This window comes from Gopherus flavomarginatus, chromosome 5 (assembly GCF_025201925.1).
Source record: "Gopherus flavomarginatus isolate rGopFla2 chromosome 5, rGopFla2.mat.asm, whole genome shotgun sequence".
In the NCBI taxonomy this organism is placed as follows: domain Eukaryota; kingdom Metazoa; phylum Chordata; order Testudines; family Testudinidae; genus Gopherus; species Gopherus flavomarginatus.
Window position 1 is genome coordinate 41,146,987 of NC_066621.1, and position 19,360 is coordinate 41,166,346.

Sequence of the window (19,360 nt, forward strand, 5' to 3'; positions counted from 1 at the left end):
AAACTAATGGGGCTGCCCTTCGAACTGTTAGCGACATGCTCACTGCTCTACCTCTCTTACAAGGTGGTGTTCCTGGTAGCGACAACTTCAACCAGGAGGGTATCCGAGCTCAGGACCCTAACATCTGAACCTCCCTACACCATGTTCTGTAAGGACAAGGTGCAGCTCAGACCTCACCCTGCCTTCCTCTTGAAGATTGTGTCGCAGTTTCACATCAACCAGGACATCTTTCTTCCGGTGTTCTACCCTATGCTGCATTGTAGCAGCAGGGAGCAGAGGCTCCACTCTCTGGATGTCCACAGGACTCTGGCCTTTTACATTGAGAGAATGTAACTGTTCAAAAAATTGGTCCAGTTATTTGTTGCAGTGGCAGACTGATTGAAAGGTCAACCATGTCCTCTCAGCACGTTTAGTCATGGATAGCGTCCTGTATTCATGAGTGCTACAATCTCACAGGAATGCCTGCAACTCCACTCACTGCGCACTCCACCAGGGCACAGGTGTCGTCCACAGCATTCCTGGCACAGATCCCTACTCAGGAAATCTGCAGATCCACACTTTCTCTGCACACTATGCACACTATGCACACTTGATCCACACTTTCTCTGCACACTATGCAATCACCCAGCAGGCCAGAGAGTGAGACAAAGTGGTCTTCGGGAGAGCAGTGCTTCAGTCAGTAGAAGGCTCCGACCCCACCACCTGAACTCGGGCTTGTGAGTCACCTCATTGGAATCGACACGAACAAGTACTCAAAGAAGAAAAAATGGTTACTCCTCTTCTCCTAACTGTTGTTCTTCGAGATGTGTTGTTCATGTCCTTTCCAAAACCCACTCTCCTACCCCTCTATCCAAGTAGCCAGCAAGAAGGAACTGAGGGGGTGGCAGGTCGGCAGGGCTCTATATTGAGCGCCATAAAGGCAGAACTCCAGGGGACTCCCCAGCCAACCCTCCAGCTAGCTATTAAAGAAAAAATCTTCCGGCAACTGTGCACGTGAGGATGCACACACCTGGTTGGAAAGGACATGAACAACACATCTTGAAGAACAACAGTTACGAGAAGGTGAGTAACTTTTTTTTCCTCATAGCCCCCCACCCTCTCTCCTTGCATCCCTTCACCCCCAGTGGTGTGCATTGCCCCTCTCTGGCCCCTCTCCCCTCATTCTGTCCAATTCTCTTCCATGAGTCCACAGCTGCTCTTTCTGTGTCATTCTCCATAGTGCCCTGACTCCTTGTGCAGCTGTGATTGTCCAGTGAGTTTTGTGCCTTGGTAATCAGTGTTCAGTGGGGGGGGGGTCTCCTTATGGAGCATCTTGTCAGAATTAATGCCTGGCCAGGAGCTGAGGGTGTGAGCTTGCACCTTCTGAGTTAGTTCCATGTCTCTTGTGATGAGAATGACACCTGTCTGGGACCATGGGAGCCCTGCTTGGGCTTTGAAAATTCAGAATGAGCCTCTATACCTTAAACCACATCCTGTTCTCTCCTTTTGTTCCATACTCCCCCCAGACCCCTGATGTATGACTAATGTCCCCTCTCCCCCCTTCTTTTCAATAACACTCTGAACTTCCAGAGGAGCAAAAAGAAAACCCTTGCAGCTGCCCAGCCTGCTAGACTTGGCTGAATAGGCTTTTGAAAATGTCATTTCTTAGTGCTTCAGTTACCTCATCTGTTAAATGGGGTTACCTTTGAGCTACTTCACAGGTGTGTTGTGAGGCTAAATTCATTCATGTTTGTACAGTAAATCCAGAGCGTTAAATGGAATCAAAGCAGTGGTTTGATTCTTCCTATACACATCAAAGATCTCTCCAAGTCCATCCCACTCCCTGACAGACATTCCTCCTGTCAGCCCCTGGCTGTCTGACAACCGTTTTGACCATTCACTCTCCACAGTGATCCAACTCCCCATTGCAGTAAACGTCTGACTTCTCCTCTTCGCTTGCCAGTTGGTTAGGTATATTCAGCTACATGGCATGTGTTGGACAGGGTTTAAGATGCCTGCTGACAAAACACAACAGTGACGTGTGGAGATATTCCTGGTTGAACTGCCAAATTGTCTGAGATTTAACATGTTACTTGGTGTTGCTTTTTGAAACACATCTACCTGACACGGAGGGTGCACAGGATGGCAGGGGTTAGGAGGGCAGAGTTAGTGTTGTTGGGGGACCTTAATTCTGCATTTCTGTACTTTCCAAATTTGTCTTTTCTTACTGTAACTTTAGCACTGACTTTCCTGGCATCTGTGGTTTTAAAATTACAGTACTCTTAATAGGGTGACCATGTATCCTGTTTTAGCTGCGACAATCTCTTTTTTAAGCCCTGTTCTGACTGTCCCGACTTTTTTGGCATTTGTCCCATTTGCTCTTGCCAACTTGATCAATGCAGAGTCATGTGAAGAGAGGCAAGCAGCAATGCCAGGCCTGTGTAGGGGGCAGGAGGCCCACGCTGCAACCCTCATTACCATGAGGAAAAAATGAGGCTAAATTGTAGATCAGGGTAGGCAACCTATGGCATGTGTGCCGAAGGGGGCAGGCAAGCTGATTTTCAGTGGTACTCACACTGCCTAGGTCCTGGCCACTGGTCCAGCGGGCTCTGCATTTAAATTTAATTTTAAATGAAGCTTCTTAAAGATTTTTAAAAACCTTATTTACTTTACATACAACAAGAGTTTAGTTATATATTATAAACTTATAGAAAGAGACCTTCTAAAATGTTAAAATGCATTACTGGCACACAAAACATTAAATTAAAGTGAATAAATGAACACATGGCACATCACTTCTTAAAGGTTGCTGACCCCTGTTGTAGATCATGCCTGAGGATACTTATAGAAACTTATTTCCCTGTATCTATGTATCTGTTGTCCAGATCTTGTGAGATTTCCAGGAACCAATCAGAAGCAGTGTTAGAGCAGTCTCAAGCCATATTCTGAACAGTGAGTTGCTGGGCCTGCTGGCGCAGCCCAGGCCCTTCTCTAGAATACAGAGTGTGTAGCTGCTGCAGTTAAACTAGGACTTGTAACATAGAATCATAGAAGATTAGGCTTGGAAGGGACCTCAGGAGGTCATCTAGTCCAACCCTCTGCTCAAAGCAGGACCAACACCAACTAAATCATCCCAGCCAGGGCTTTGTCAAGCCAGGCTTTAAAAACCTCTAAGGAAGGAGATTCCACCACCTCCCTAGGTAATCCATTCCAGTCCTTCACCACCCTCCTAGTGAAAAAGTTATTTTCCTAATATCCAACCTAAACCTTCCCCACTGCAACTTGAGACCACTGCTCCTTGTTCTGTCATCTGGCACCACTGAGAACAGTCTAGATCCATCCTCTTTGGAACCCCCTTTCCTGTAATTGAAAGCAGCTATCAAATTCCGCCTCATCCTTCTCTTCTGCAGACTAAACAATCCCAGTTTCCTCAGCATCTCCTCATAAGTCATGTGCTCCAGTCCCCTAATCATTTTTGTTGCCCTCCGCTGGACTCTTTCCAAGTTTTCCACATCCTTCTTGTAGTGTGGGGCCCAAAACTGGACACAGTACTCCAGATGAGACCTCACCAATGTCGAATAGAGGAGAATGATCACATCCCTCGATCTGCTGGCAATGCCCCTACTTATACAGCCCAAAATACCATTAGCCTTCTTGGCAACAAGGGCACACTGTTGACTCATATCCAGTTCTTGTCCACTGTAACCCTTAGATCCTTTTCTGCAGAACAGCTTCCTAGCCATTCGGTCCCTAGTCTGTAACAGTGAATGGGATTCTTCCATCCTAAGTGCAGGACTCTGCACTTGTCCTTGTTGAACCTTATCAGGTTTCTTTTGGCCCAGCCCTCTAATTTGTTTAGGTCCCTCTGTATCCTATCCCTACCCTCCAGCATATCTACCACTCCTCCCAGTTTAGTGTCATCTGCAAACTTGTTGAGAGTGCAGTCCACGCCATCCTCCAGATCATTAATGAAGCTACTGAACAAAACCGGTCCCAGGACCAACCCTTGGGGCACTCCTCTTGATACCGGCTGCCAACTAGACATGAAGCCATTGATCACTACCTGTTGAGCCCAACGATCTAGCCAGCTTTCTATCCACCTTATAGTCCATTCATCCAGCCCATACTTCTTTAACTTGCCAGCAAGAATACTGTGGGAGACCGTATCAAAAGCTTTGCTAAAGTCAAGGAAAAACACACCCACTGCTTTCCCCTCATGCACATACTCAAGTTATCTCCTCATAGAAGGCCATTAGGTTAGTCAGGCATGACTTGTCCGTGGTGAATCCATGCTGACTGTTCCTGATCACTTTCCTGTCCTCTAAGTGCTTCAGAATTGATTCCTTGAGGACCTGCTCCATGATTTTTCCAGGGACTGAGTAGTTTGATACTGAGAGACAAAGAGATTTGTGCTCCTCTATGTGACATAGTCTATCATACCAAGATCAAGAACTACCAGTCGCAGAGTTCCTTGTGCACAGGCAGGAGGGAGGGACAGCTGGTGGGAGGGGCAAAGCAAAGCATCATAAAGACTCATAGACTCATAGACTCTAGGACTGGAAGGGACCTCGAGAGGTCATCGAGTCCAGTCCCCTGCCCTCATGGCAGGACCAAATACTGTCTAGACCATCCCTAATAGACATTTATCTAACCTACTCTTAAATATCTCCAGAGATGGAGATTCCACAACTTCCCTTGGCAATCTATTCCAGTGTTTAACTACCCTGACAGTTAGGAACTTTTTCCTAATGTCCAACCTAAATCTCCCTTGCTGCAGTTTAAGCCCATTGCTTCTTGTTCTATCATTGGAGGCTAAGGTGAACAAGTTTTCTCCCTCCTCCTGATGACACCCTTGGATTCCTGAAAACTACTATCATCTCCCCTCTCAGTCTTCTCTTTACCAAACTAAACAAACCCAATTCCTTCAGCCTTCCTTCATAGGTCATGTTCTCAAAACCTTTAATCATTCTTGTTTCTCTTCTCTGGACCCTCTCCAATTTCTCCACATCTTTCTTGAAATGCGGTGCCCAGAACTGGACACAATACTCCAGCTGAGGCCTAACCAGCGCAGAGTAAAGTGGAAGAATGACTTCTCGTGTCTTGTTTACAACACACCTGTAAATGCATCCCAGAATCACGTTTGCTTTTTTTGCAACAGTATCACACTGTTGACTCATATTAAGCTTGTGGTCTACTATGACCCCTAGATCTCTTTCTGCCATACTCCTTCCTAGACAGTCTCTTCCCATTCTGTATGTGTGAAACTGATTGTTCCTTCCTAAGTGGAGCACTTTGCATTTATCTTTATTGAACTTCATCCTGTTTACCTCAGACCATTTCTCCAATTTGTCCAGATCATTTTGAATTTTGACCCTGTCCTCCAAAGCAGTTGCAATCCCTCCCAGTTTGGTATCGTCTGCAAACTTAATAAGCGTACTTTCTATGCCAACATCTAAATCGTTGCTGAAGATATTGAACAGAGCCGGTCCCAAAACAGACCCCTGCGGAACCCCACTTGTTATACCTTTCCAACAGGATTGGGAGCCATTAATAACTACTCTCTGAGTACGGTTATCCAGCCAGTTATGCACCCACCTTATAGTAGCCCCATCTAAATTGTACTTTCCTAGTTTATCTATAAGAATATCATGCGAGACCGTATCAAATGCCTTACTAAAGTCTAGGTATATCACATCCACCGCTTCTCCCTTATCCACAAGGCTCGTTATCCTATCAAAGAATGCTATCAGATTAGTTTGACACGATTTGTTCTTTACAAATCCATGCTGGCTATTCCCTATCACCTTACCACCTTCCAAGTGTTTGCAGATGATTTCTTTAATTACCTGCTCCATTATCTTCCCTGGCACAGAAGTTAAACTAACTAAGACAGTGGGAGCCAGTGCTGCTGCTGCTTCTGGTAGTATTTGCAGACCCAAAATGTATGTGAGTAAGTGTCTAATTCACTCACAGTCACACACACACACACCCTACTGCCGTGTCTGATGGTGGCTATAAATACAAACCAGACAGCCAGAACTGTAAGGGATAAAAGAAAGGGAACTAAAAGAAGCTAAAGGACACCAATCTATCCTGCAGTTTTTGGAAACAGGCAAGGCCTTTCTGCAGTCAGGCAATATACTAACTAGGGAAGCAAATGAACAAAATCAAGATGAAAATTATTTCAATATAGAGACTGCGTCTGTATTGCACTGGCAATTGATGACAAAGAAAAGTTGCCAGAACGTGCCATCATGTGACTCCAATCTAATGCTTGAAGATAGTCAGGTAGTATCACCATTAACACCACTACATTCAGAAGGTTTACAAGCAGGAGAGAGTAGTGCTACACTATATGATTCTTGTCTTTTCAAAGATCCAGGCTGGTAGCCTGAAAACATAACAGATTCTATCTGTCAAAAAATTGTTCTATCTGGTGTCCTGACTTTTGAAGAAATGCGGAAGCTAGCCAAGTCAGTGCCAAAGCAGGTTGGTGAGCATTATTTTCCTGAATTTCTTCTCAAATGTAAAACTTCCAAGAGAGAAAAGATACCAAGAGACTGACTTGTTCGGAGTGCTACCAACCGGCACTGTATTGTCTTTCATGTTGGTTATTTCCTGAAGGGAGGCATAAGCAATGCAGTATGCTGGCAAAAAATGAAGGGTATTCACCAACTGTGAAAAAATGGCATAAACTATATACTAAACTTCCTGAACATGAAAAGAGCATAGAATATAAAACTTGCTGCTGCCAGTGGAAGCAATTACAGCAGTCACTCTCAGGTAGACATGGAGTGGACAGTGAGATTCAAAAACAAATTTTAACAGAAGCTACAAGATGGAAAGAAATATTGGCAAGATTGTTGGATGTTATCTTATTTCTTGCTTCATGAGGTTTATCATTCCAAGGAGAAAATAATCTGATAGGTGACCCACACAATGGTAACTTTCTTGGAACTCTTGAGATTATAGTTTATTATGACAACATCACTTGTGACCATTTGACTAAAGTCAAACAGAAGCAAACAGAGGGCAGAACAATGAAAGGACAGGCACACTCTCATGGGAGAATCAGAATGAGTTTATTGAATTATGTGGTAAGAGTGTGCAGAAGGCCATCCTGGCAGAGAGAGAAAAGGCCATTTATTATTCTATCATATGTGATGCTACTTCTGATGCCTCTCATCATGAACAAAGTTTTGATGTGGTGATTTGTAGTTCACAACAAAGACAGTGGTACATTTAACATTAAAGAAAGGTTTCTTACATTTATCGACTTTGATTTTAAAAAAAGAGAACAGATAGCTGAAATGCTAATTGGCAGCTTGAAGCATCATAACATTCCTCTGGATGACTGTAGAGGTTAAGGCAGACTTGCTAACCTAGTATGGAGGGCTTTAAACTAGGATCACCAAGGGATGGTGAGCTAAGCCCAGAGGTAAGTGGGGGAGTGGGATACCAGGAGGAAACACAAGGAGGAGGGTACAAGACAGATAGCCTGATTCATACTGAGAAAGTAGGGCATTCGGCTAGTTTTCTTAGGTGCATTTACACGAACGCACAAAGCTTGGAAAACAAGCAGGAAGAATTGGAAGTCCTGGCGCAATCAAGGAACTGTGATGTGATTGGAATAACAGAAACTTGATGAGGCAGTTCACATGACTGGAGCACTGTCGTGGATGGGTATAAACTGTTCAGGAAGGACAGGTGGGGGAGAAAGGTGTAAAACTTCCAACAAGACAGAAAAGATACCAAGAGACTGGCTTGTTACGTTGTATGTAAGAGAGAGGTATGATTGCTCAGAGCTCCAGTTTGAAGCTGGAGAAAAGCCTGTTGAGATTCTTTGGGTTAAGTTTAGAGGCGAGAGCAACAAGGGTGATGTTATGGTGGCCATGTGCTATAGACCACTGGATCAGAAAGATGAGATAGACAAGGCTTTCTTCAGACAACTAACTGAAGTCTCCAGATCACAGGAAGAATTGGTAGGGGAAGTAGAAGTGGATGGGAAGCTAGGCAGCAGTGACCATGAGACGGTTGAGCACAGGATCCTGAAGAAAGGAGAGTAGCAAAATACAGACCCTGGGCTTCAGAAAAGCAGACTTAGATTCCCTTAGGGAAATGATGGGCAGGGTCCCCTGGGAGGCTAATATGTGGGGGGCAAGGAGTCCAGGAGAGCTGACTGTATTTTAAAGAAGCCTTATTGAGGGCGCAGGTACAAACCCTCCTGAAGTTCAGAAAGAATAGCAAATATGGCAGGCGACCAGCTTGGCTTAACAGTGAAATCTTCTGTGAGCATAAACTCAAAAAGGAAGCTTACAAGAAGTGGAAATTTGGTAACAAGAAGGGTTTCTACAGCTATATTAGCAACAGGAAGAAAGTCAAGGAAAGTGTGAGATCCTTACTGAATGGGGGAGGCAACATAGTGACAGATGAAGTGGAAAAAGCTGAAGTACTCAGTGCTTTTTCTTCCTTCATCTTCACAGACAAGATCAGCCCCCAGACTGCTGCACTGGGCAACACAGCATGGGAAGTAGGTGAGCAGCCCTCAGTGGTGAAATAACAGGTTAACGACTGTTTAGAAAAACTGGACATGCACAAGTCCATGGGTCCAGATCTAATGCATCCAAGGGTGCTGAGGGAGTTGGTTGATGTGATTGCAGAGCCATTGGCCATTATCTTTGAAAATTTGTGGTGATCAGGGAAGGTTCTGAATAATTGGAAAAAGGCAAATATAGTGCCCATATTTTAAAAAGGGAAAAAAGAGAATCTGGGCAACTATAGACCAGTCAGCCTCACTTCAGTCCCTGGAAAAATCATGGAGCAGGTCCTCAAGGAATTCATTTTGAAGCACTTGGAGGAGAGGAAGGTGATTCACCAAGGGCAAGTCGTGCTTAACAAACCTGATAGCCTTCTATGATGAGATAACTGGCTCTGTGGATATGAGGAAAGTGGTGGATGTGATATATCTTGACTTTAGCAAAGCTTTTGGTACAGTCTCCTAAAGTAATCTTGCCAGCAAGATAAAAAAATATGGATTGGATGAATGGACTATAAGGTGGATAGAAAGCTGGCTAGATTGTTGGGCTCAATGGGTAGTGATCAACATCTTGATGTCTAGTTGGCAGCCAGTATCAAGCAGAGTGTCCCAGAATCAGTCTTGGGGCTGGTTTTGTTCAACATCTTTATTAATGATCTGGATGATGGGATTAATTGCACCCTCAACAAGTTCGCAGATGACACTAAGCTGGGGGAGAGGTAGATATGATGGAGGGTAGGGATAGGGTCCAGAATGACCTAGATAAATTGGAGGATTGGGCCAAAAGAAATCCGATGAGTCTTAACAAGGACAAGTGCAGAGTTCTGCACTTAGGAACGAAGAATCCCATGCACCGCTACAGGCCAGGGACCGACTGGCTAAGCAGCAGTTCTGCAGAAGAGGACCTGGGAATTACAGTGGATGAGAAGCTGGATCTGTGTCAGCAGTGTGCCCTTGTTGCCAAGAAAGCCAACAACATATTGGACTGTATTAGTAGGAGCATTGCAAGTAGATCAAGGGAAGTGATTATTCCCCTCTATTCGGCACTCACGAGGCACCCTGGAGTACTGTGTCCAGTTTTGGGCCCGCTACTACAGAAGGGATGTGGACAAATTGGAAAAAGTCCAGCGGAGGGCAAAGAAAATGATTAGGGGTCTGTGGCACATGACTTACGAGGAGAGGCTGAGGGATCTGGGGTTATTTAGTCTGCAGAAGAGAAGAATGAGGGAAGATTTGATAGCAGCCTTCAATTACCTGATGGGGGGGTTCCAAAGAGGATGGATCTAGGCTGTTCTCAGTGGTGGCAGATGACAGAACAAGGAGCAATGGTCTCAAGTTGCAGTGGGGGAGGTATATATTGGATATTAGGAAACACTATTTCACTAGGAGGGTGGTGAAGCACTGGAGTGGGTTACCAAGGGAGGTGGTGGAATTTCCAGCCTTAGAGGTTTTAAGGCCTGGCTTGACAAAGCCCTGGTTGAGATGATTTAGTTGGTGTTGGTCCTGCTTTGAGCAGGGAGTTGGATTAGATGACCTCCTGAGGTCTTTTCCAACCCTAATATTCTATGATTCTATGATTTGATAATGGCTCTAATATGCCAGGGAATATAAAAGGAGTTCAGGTCCGATTTATGTCCAAGAATGAATTTGCTTGTGGTTCCCATTCACTAAATCTTGTAGGGGTTAATGCTGCTGCAGCTTGTACTGAAACATTAACATTTTTTGGTTGTGTTCAGGAACTTATTGTGTTATTCACTGACAGCTCTGTGAGGTGTAGGATTATAACAGATAGGATATGCAGCCAACTCCGCTCTGTGTCAGACACACGCTGGAGTGCACGTGCTGATGCTGTCTGTCCACTCACAAAGCATCTTCCAGATATTCTGGGAGCACTGGAATGTGCTCTTGAATTAAACTTGACACTTGAAGCTCAATCACAAGTAGAATCACTGAAAAGGTACTTCAGCTCATTTTTATGCCTTTTGACTGAGGACAGAAACAAGATTTTTACAAGCCAGAGGAATATCTCTTGAATCAGAGATAGTTCTCATTGCTGATGTTATTGAAGAAATAAAACAACTTAGAGATCAGTGGCCCGGAACTCTACAGGAAGCATGTATTGTAGCAGAAGGCGTGGGAATTTTGGTGCAATTGTCAAAGATGAGAGGAATGAAACAGAAAAGATTTCATGATGAAACATCTGAGCCTGAGGAATCATGTTCTACCATCTCTGAAAATGAACCAGAGTCTTTATTCTAAAGGAATGTTTTTGATGCAACTTTGGACAATGTCATCTGTGGATTGGAGCACAGATTCAAAGCAACCAATAACTTTTTTTAAAAAAATTCCATTCAGTCCTAAAATATGTGACACTAGAGCCTGGCGGGCGGGGGTAGGAGGGGCAGGATGTTTCACCATGCTGCTCCCACCCCCAGCACCATCTCTGCAGCTCCCATTGGCTGGGAAACCAGCCAATAGGAGCTGTGGGGGCAGCGCTTGTGGATGCAGGCAGCACACAGAGACATGCTATCCCACTGCCCCTGGCGCGCGCAGAGACATGCCAGCAGCCAGCCGCTTCTAGGAGCCGCATAGGGCCACAGCATGCAGGCAGCCTGCCTGAGCCCTGCTGCACCGCAGGCTGGGAGCCACCTGGGGTAAGCACCTCCTGGCTAGAGCCTGCACCTCACATCCCCTCCTACACTCCCAACCCCCTGTCCCAGGTCAGAATCCCCTCCTGCACTCAAACTCCCTCCGAGACCCCACACTCTCTCCTGCACCCCAACCCCTTTCCCTGGCCTGGGTGCCCCACAAATATAATAGCCCTGGGCCCACAGGAGAGTTAATCCAGCCCTAGCGGTGGTGGGTACTCGGGTGAGTGGCTTGAGTCAGCACTGCCTCACACAGTGTCTTGTTTTCCCTTTGGGAAATATGATCAGCCTATCTATTAAGATTCATTTGAATTATATTGTTGATAAATAATTACAACCTTGGCTTTAGGTTGATAGTTTTTGTCATGGTTCATTTTTGTTTTCACAGCTTGTCTGAAAACCACATAGATGAAAGAACAACCATGGAGTTAGACATTTTGCAGAAGATAAAACCTGGTTTGTCGATTGTGCATAATGCAGCATTGAGCCCTGAGAGCCTAGGTGCAAAGCGAAGCTGGATGGCATTGCTTCTATCTCAGCGCCATACATACACCTCCAGAGTGTGGTCTGGGATTGAAGAATTTCTGTGGTATATTTTTGTGTTGCACTGGGAGATTGGATTTTTTCTGCTGTTAAGCATGGCTACATATTGGCTTCTCTGATTGATAAATATTTAAGAAACTGAAACACAAGGCCGTATAGAGGATTAACTAATCTTGAAACAGTTTTTGATTCTCTTAAAGAAATCTTAATGGTGTAAGAGGTGTTAAGTGGGAATTGATTTCCCCTTAAAGCTGTGGTGTCAAACACATGGTCCATGTGATGTATTTTGTAGCTGCATCACATACTCAGATTCTATAGAGTCTAAGCTTTCCTTAATTCACTTTTTAAAAATAACTTTCTTTTACAAAACCATTGGGAGCGCCTCTCTTCCTGCCTCCAAAATACCTCAGGGGCTCTACCAACCCTTACGGAACTTGGGGGCTCTCCAAGAAGTGGGGGCTTCTATCCTTTGTACAGATTCAGGGTTCTTTTTTCTCCCAAACATTGGGACTCTGTGGCAGTATGTATTCCTATGTTCACTCCTTTACTGGAATATGATAAATTTTGTACAAAGTATGCCTTATGCAGTATCATTTGAAAACTCATAATTTGATGATCATTATTATCCTGGTAAAATGTGTGTCAATATTACATGTAAAGTGGTAAGATTCCTCTGTATGGTATTATTAAGACAAGAAACAGCCACACACCAGTCCCTCAGAGACCAAAGGAATCTGATTCTTCAGCCAGGTGTCAACAAAATGAAATGCATCATCACCTGTTTAAGTGGCCACTCTTCAGCAGGAAAGAGGATGTGGGTGAAAAATTTACATCTTGACAAAGAAAGAGCTTGAGGTTCCCGTGTACATACTTTCTACTTCCTGAACCTCAGCTGGAGATGATTCTCGAAGAATAGAAAGAACTATAGGAAGGGAGAGCAGACACTCTATTGCACTGACAACACTTGAAGAACAAAGGAAGCAGCACTGGATAGGGTAAGGGACTTGACTGAAAGAAATTCAGCCTGTAAGACTTTTGAAACATGTGATGAGAGAGACTTTGCTTTGAATTCACTTAGCTTGTCAAGTTAGGCATTTGTTATGTTTTACTTTTATTTTCTTGTAACCAATTCTAACTTTTATGCCTCATTAACTGTAGTCCCTTAAAATCTACCTTTCTCTAGTTAATAAACTCATTTTATAGTTTTATCTAAATCAGAGTGTTTGGACTGAAGTGTTCGGGAACCATCACTTGAGAAAACACGGTCTGTGCATATCATTTTCCTTTGATGAAAAGATGGACTTTCTAGGAGCTGTGCTGGCACATTTCTGAGGGACCAGGCAGGGACTGGGAATTTGCTGGTCTCATTGTGCTAATGCACAATAATTTTCCCATTCTACAGGCATGTTTCACAGACATTTTTTCATGGTTGCAGTTTCTTATCCATTCCAGTCAACACTTTCAGAAGCGTGTGCTGGCAAAGTGACAATTTGTCTGGCTAAAGTGTGTGTGTGCTCGTAGATGTGCTGTTTGTTTTGTCTCCATCCTCTGGGTTCTCCTGGTTTTTTTCAGAAAGGTGATGTAAGTGTGCACAAAAGATCCTGAACATCCAGATGAGTGTGACAAACAGAGGAGCAGGACAGAGAGACGGTTAAGGACATGGCTGGTCACTTGGCTTTTTCAGAAGTCCCAGCAGGAGTCCCATGTACCCAGAAAGATGCTCCTCTAGTTAAGTCTGATATAGTGAACTCATTCTCCTCATGGCCACTGACTTGCTGTCAGGGTTTCCCCCTCCACTCTGAACTCTGGGGTACAGATGTGGGGACCTGCACAGAAGACCTCTCTTAGCATATATTCTACCAGCTTCGGTTAAAACTTCCCCAAGGCACAAATTCCTTTCCTTGTCTTTAGGCAGTATATTGCTGCCACTACCAAGTGATTTACACAAAAATTCAGGGAAGGGTCACTTGGAATCCCTATCCCCTCAAAATATCCCCCCAAGCCTCTTCATCCCCTTTCCTGGGGAGGCTTGAGAATAATATACCAACCAATTGCCTTAGCAATATGAGCACATACCAGACCCTTTGTCTTCAAGACACTGAAAATCAATGTTTCTTAAAAGAAGAACTTTATTTATAAGGGAAAAAAGAAAAGAATCACCCCTGCAAAATGAGGATGGAAGGTAACTTTACAGCAGAAGTGGGCAAACTATGGCCCATGGGCCACATCCGGCCCGCAGGACCGTCTTGTCCGGCCCCTGAGATCCCGGCTGGGGAGGCTTGCCCCTGGCCCCTCCCCTGCTGTCCCCCCTCTCCTGTAGTTATGCCACCATGCAGGCAGCGTGGCTTGCACCTGCCCACCTCCCAGGCTTTTCAATAAGCCTGTCCTGCTGCTCTGAGTGGCGTGGTAAGGGGGCGGGGAGAGGGGTAGTGGATAAGGGACAGGAGGTCCAGGGGGCAGTCAGGGGACAGGGGGTGGTTGGATGGGGTGGAGGTTTGAGTGGGGGCAGTCAGAAGACAGGGTGAAGGGGGGGTTGGATATTGGGTGGGGTCCTGGGGGTTGGGAGCTCCCGGGAAGAGAGGGACAAGGAGCAGGGGGGTTGGATAGGGGGTGAGGTCCTGGGGGGCAGTTAGGGATGGGGGTCCCAGGAGGGGGCAGTCTGGAGACAAAGAATGTGTATGTGGGGATTGGATGGGTCCGGGTCCTGGGGAGCCTGTCATGGGGCAAGGGTGTGGATAGGGGTCGCGGCAGTCAGGGGACAGGAAGCAGGGCAGGTTAGATGGGCAGGCGGTTCTGAGGGGGGCAGTCAGGGGGCGGGAAGTGGGAGGGGGTGGCTAGGAGGTGGGGGCCAGGCTGTTTACAGAGGCACAGCCTTCCCTACTTGGCCCTCCATACCATTTTGCAATCCCGATGTGGCCCTTGGGCCAAAAAGTTTGCCCACCCCTGCTTTACAGTGTAAATAAAAAGATTTAAAACACAGAGGATTCCCCTCTGGCTCAGCTTCACAGTTACAAAACAGGAATAAAAATACCTCTGTAGCATAGGAGAATTCACAAGCTAAAACAGAATAGAACCTAATGCATTTCCTTGCCCTATTTACAATTTCTGTGATTTTAGATGGATTATTCCAGGTATATTTTCAGGAGATGTTGTATCTTCTTGGCTTCTCTCTCCATCCAGAGAGGGAACAAACAAAGAGAGCAACAACAAATCCTTCCTCCGCCCCCCAGATCTGAAAGTATCTTCTTTTCCCATTGGTCCTTCTGGTCAAGTGCCAACTAGGTGATTTGGACTGTTTAACCCGTTACAGGAAAAGCAATCCAGTACAGCTGCCAAGGAGGGATTTTATGCTACTGCATACATAAAGGTTGCTACCCTTCCACCCATATTTATGACATGCCCCTCCCCCCAAATCACAGATGGTGCTGGACAGCCTGTTCCACACTTGCTGTGATTTCTTCCTGGAGCTCTAGGAGAAAACAGAGTTAATAAGACATATGCACCACTAGACATACTACGGATTATATAAAAACTAAACAGTATTTCCCACATTTTAAGGACAATTTTAACCAGTTGATTCTGGGAAATTTTCATGGGAGAGTGCGTCAGCCACTTTGTTAGAAGTTCCTGAAATGTGTTGTATTTCAAAATCAAAATCTTGGAGAGCTAAACTTCACCAAAGAAGTTTTTTGTTATTTTCTTTGAATGTATGAAGACATTTCAGCGCAGCATGGTTGGTCTGCAGGTAGAAATGCCGTTCCCAAACATATGGGCATAGCTTCTCCAGAGTGTACACAATGGCACAACATTCTTTCTCTGTGGTTGACCAGTGGCTTTCCCTCTCAGATAGTTTTTCACTGAGAAACATGACAGATGGAATTCTTGATCCGGTCCTTCCTTCATTAAAAGTGCTCCTACACCACGCTCAGATGCACCTGTGGTTACTAGGAAAGCTTTGCCAAAGTCTGGGGCCCTTAGCACCGGGTCTGACCTGAGTGTCATTTTAACCTGGTTAAAGGCCTTTTGACACTCTTCAGTCCACTGAATTGCATTTGGATTTTTTTTCTGTTTAGGTCTGTTAGTGGAGCAGCGATTTGATGGTAGTGAGGTACAAATCACCTGTAATATCCAGCCAAGCCTAAGAAGGATTGGACCTGTTTCTTTGACTTTGGGACAAGCCACTTCTGGATAGCATTTCCTTTGGTCTGTAGGGGGTTGATAATTCTTTGACCCACCTGGTGTCCAAGGTAAGTCACTCTGTTTATGACTATTTGACACTTTTTGGACTTAGAACATAAGAATGGCCATACTGGGTCAGATCAAGAGTCCATCTAGCCCAGTATCCTGTCTACCGACAGTGGCCAATGCCAGGTGCCTCAGAGGGAGTGAACCCAACAGGTAATGATCAAGTGATCTCTCTCCTGTCATCCATCTCCACTCTCTGACAAACAGAGGCTAGGGATGGTCTAGACAGTATTTGGTCCTGCCATGAGGGCAGGGGACTGGACTCGATGACCTCTCGAGGTCCCTTCCAGTCCTACAGTCTATGAATCTAAGAATCTATAACCATTCCTTAACAGTTAGTTCTGTCTCCCTTATGCACTCAAAGACTTTTTGTAGATGCTCCAGGTGTTCTGCCCGTGAATCAGAAAAAATGGCCACATCATTAAGGCAGGTGACTGCAGAGTCTCCCAATCCCACTAGGAGACTATCTACAAGTTTCTGGAAGGTGGCGGGTGCATTTCGCAGCCCAAAAGGGAGCACATTAAATTCGAACAGCCCCTTATGGGTGATGAAGGCTGACCTTTCCTTGGCGGATTCATCTAGCAGTACTTGCCAGTACCCTTTGGTTAAGCCTAAGGTAGAGATGAACTGGGCACGTCCCAGTTTCTCCAATAGCTTAGCTGTGCATGGCATTGGATAGTTGTCTGGGCGAGTTACAGCATTTAGCTTATGGTAGTCCATGCAAAAGCGTATTTCCCCATCTGCTTTGGGAACTAAAACCACTGGAGATGCCCATGCACTTTCAGAGGGCTGGATTACACCCATCTGTAGCATGTCCTGAATCTCCTGTTCTATAGCAATTTTGGTTTGAGGAGCCACCTGATAAGGTTGGGCTCTAACTGGGCGAGGATTACCTGTGTCACTGGAGTGGTATGCCAGTTCGGTCTGTCCTGGGGTGGCTGAGAACATCAGTGCAAAGCTAGTGTGCAGCTCCTTGATCTGCTGTCTCTGAAAATGTCCAAGGGTCATGGAGAGGTTCACCTCTCCCACACCACCGTCACCTTTTCCTTCATAGTAGACACCTTCAGGCCACTCAGCATCATCTCATCCCTGGGCTGTAAACTGAAAAATCTTTAATTCCCTGGAATAAAATCGCTTTAGAGAATTAACATGGTACATTTTAGGTTTGAGGTGGGGGATGCTATGTGATAGTTAAGAGCTCCCATCGTAAATGGTCCTTCCATCTTATGGGTCTGGAGTGCCTTCAAGACCATGACCTGGTCCCCTACTTTGAAGGAATGCTCTCTGGCATGTTTATCATACCAGACTTTTTGCTCTTTTTGAGCATCTTTTAGGTTTTCTCTAACAAGGGCTAAGGCGTCTCGGAGAATGTTTTGTAGGTTGTTTACAAAGTCCAAAATGTTAGTCCTGGAGAAGGCGTAAACCCCTCCCTTTGCTGATTCACCCTTTGTAATGGCCCCTTAATTCATGGCCATAAACGAGTTCAAAAGGTAAAAATCCCAAACTGGGATGTGGTACAGCCCTGTAGGCAAAGAGCAACTGCTGCAACACTAGGTCCAAATCATTGGAGTGCTCATTCATGAATTTACATATCATGGCCCCCAAAGTCCCATTAAATTTCTCCACTAGGCCATTTGTTTGATGGTGGTAAGGGGTGGCAGCCAAGGGGTTCACCCCATGAGCTTCCCAAAGATGTTTCATGGTTCCTGCCATGAAGTTAGTTTCAGAATCAGTAAGGATGTTGGAGGGCCAACCTACCCTGGCAAAATGTCTGCTAATGCCTGGCTCACACTATTAGCCCCGGTGTTGCTTAGAGCTACTGCTTTTGGCTATCGAGTGGCAAAATCCATGAAAGTCAATATGTACAGCTTTCCTCTGGGTGTCTTCTTAGGGAAAGGACCCAGAATATTCACAGCTACACGCTGAAATGGAACCTCAATTATGGGGAGTGGATGGAGAGGGGCCATAATCTGGTCCTGGGGCTTTTACACCCTCTGGCACATCTCACAATGCCACATATAGGTAGGAACATCCTTGCCCATCCCCTCCCAATGGAATAACTTCCCCCAAATGGTCTTTGGTCCTGTTCACTCCAGCATGGCCACTAGTGTGATCATGCCCTCCCACGCATCTCCATGTAATTCCTTGCACCTCTGCAGTGCTCACAGCACACCCTGACAAAAGCGTTCTGGGTAATTGCCTATGTGTCCCACCCTTAAGGCTGGCACTGGGTGGAAACTCAAGAAACCAACTCTTAGAATTAACAGTAGAGAGGCAGGTGGCGGCAGGAGGTGACAGGGTGCACATAGGCAATGAAGCAGACAATGGTGCAGTGTACTGAACAGTGGCATGACGAACGACAGCAGCACAGTGAACGATGACATGGTGGCAGCAAGCAGAGACACCGAGTTAGCAGAGACAACAGTGAGATAGTTGTGGCAGCAGCAGCAGCAAAGGCATTGCTTAACATCTTTCATCCTCCTCCCCGCTCTCCAGTCCCACGGAGTTGTGAATGCACTTCTGGACTCTGAGTTTCCACGAACCATGCACAGCTGCTGCAAGTGGGGTGTGGTGAAGGGAAAGGAGAGTAGCATTTTAAAGGGACATCTGTTTGTTGGACTTTCACACTGCAAGGTGAGAACGGAGCCAAAAGACACTGCCCAACATATTCTGGGGTGGGAGTTTTGTTCATGGTCAGATGAGTTTAAATCATGATTATGGTTTTTTCCTAAATTAATGCCTGGTTCCTTTCTATTAAAAGTTTTCTTGCTATACACAGACTCAGTGCTCATGAGAGGGGAAGTACAGCCTTTTCAATGCACCCAGGGCTGGTGTTTAATATCCCTAGATTACTAGTTGGGGGCTGGAAATGGCTCTTTATTGGATTGCTAAGAGAGACCCCTGGATATTGAATCTGGCCTTTGTTGCTGCCTACTCCACCCAGAAAAAGGGTTACACTAGTGTATCATTTCCCCTCCTTCTATTTTCTGTCTACTCTTTTTTTTTTTTTACCCTTTTTGTCTTGTGTATTAGCGATTTCAAAAGTGGTCAATTTTGGAATTGGCTCAGTTCCTTTCTTATGATTGCTGTAATAAGCTTGACAGGATAAAGCAACTTGAGACTCCCTGTCCTGGCGTGAGAGAGACCTGGTGGGAAGAAACTATTACAAATGGCAGCTGAAAGTGGAGAAGTGAAGTGAAACCCACAGGCTCAGTGTCATGTTTATGACCAAGTTGCTCACATGTCCTTCTGGCAGCACTCCAGGAAAGCAAGAATCATAGACAGAAATTCCTGTTCTTCTTCGAATAGTGTCCCTATGGGTGCTCCAGTTTGGATGTGTTTGCACCCTGGGGAACTTGCTTCCGTGCCACACACAAAGGGATTCCCAGCACAGACACAGAATTTCTGT

General features: G+C 45.4%; 2 protein-coding genes across 2 annotated transcripts in view; both read left to right on the plus strand.

Moving 5' to 3' along the window:
* LOC127051022 (NACHT, LRR and PYD domains-containing protein 3-like) overlaps positions 1-19,360 on the plus strand; it is an 86,431-nt gene that overhangs the window by 27,658 nt on the left and 39,413 nt on the right. The window contains exons 8-9 of the mRNA XM_050952810.1: positions 11,552-12,701; positions 15,780-15,953. Of these exons, the coding sequence (XP_050808767.1) occupies positions 11,552-11,825 (274 nt within the window). The 3' untranslated portion in view covers positions 11,826-12,701; positions 15,780-15,953. The remainder of the gene's footprint in view (positions 1-11,551; positions 12,702-15,779; positions 15,954-19,360) is intronic.
* LOC127051008 (NACHT, LRR and PYD domains-containing protein 3-like) overlaps positions 1-19,360 on the plus strand; it is a 572,024-nt gene that overhangs the window by 27,584 nt on the left and 525,080 nt on the right. The gene's annotated exons all lie outside the window — the stretch shown is intronic.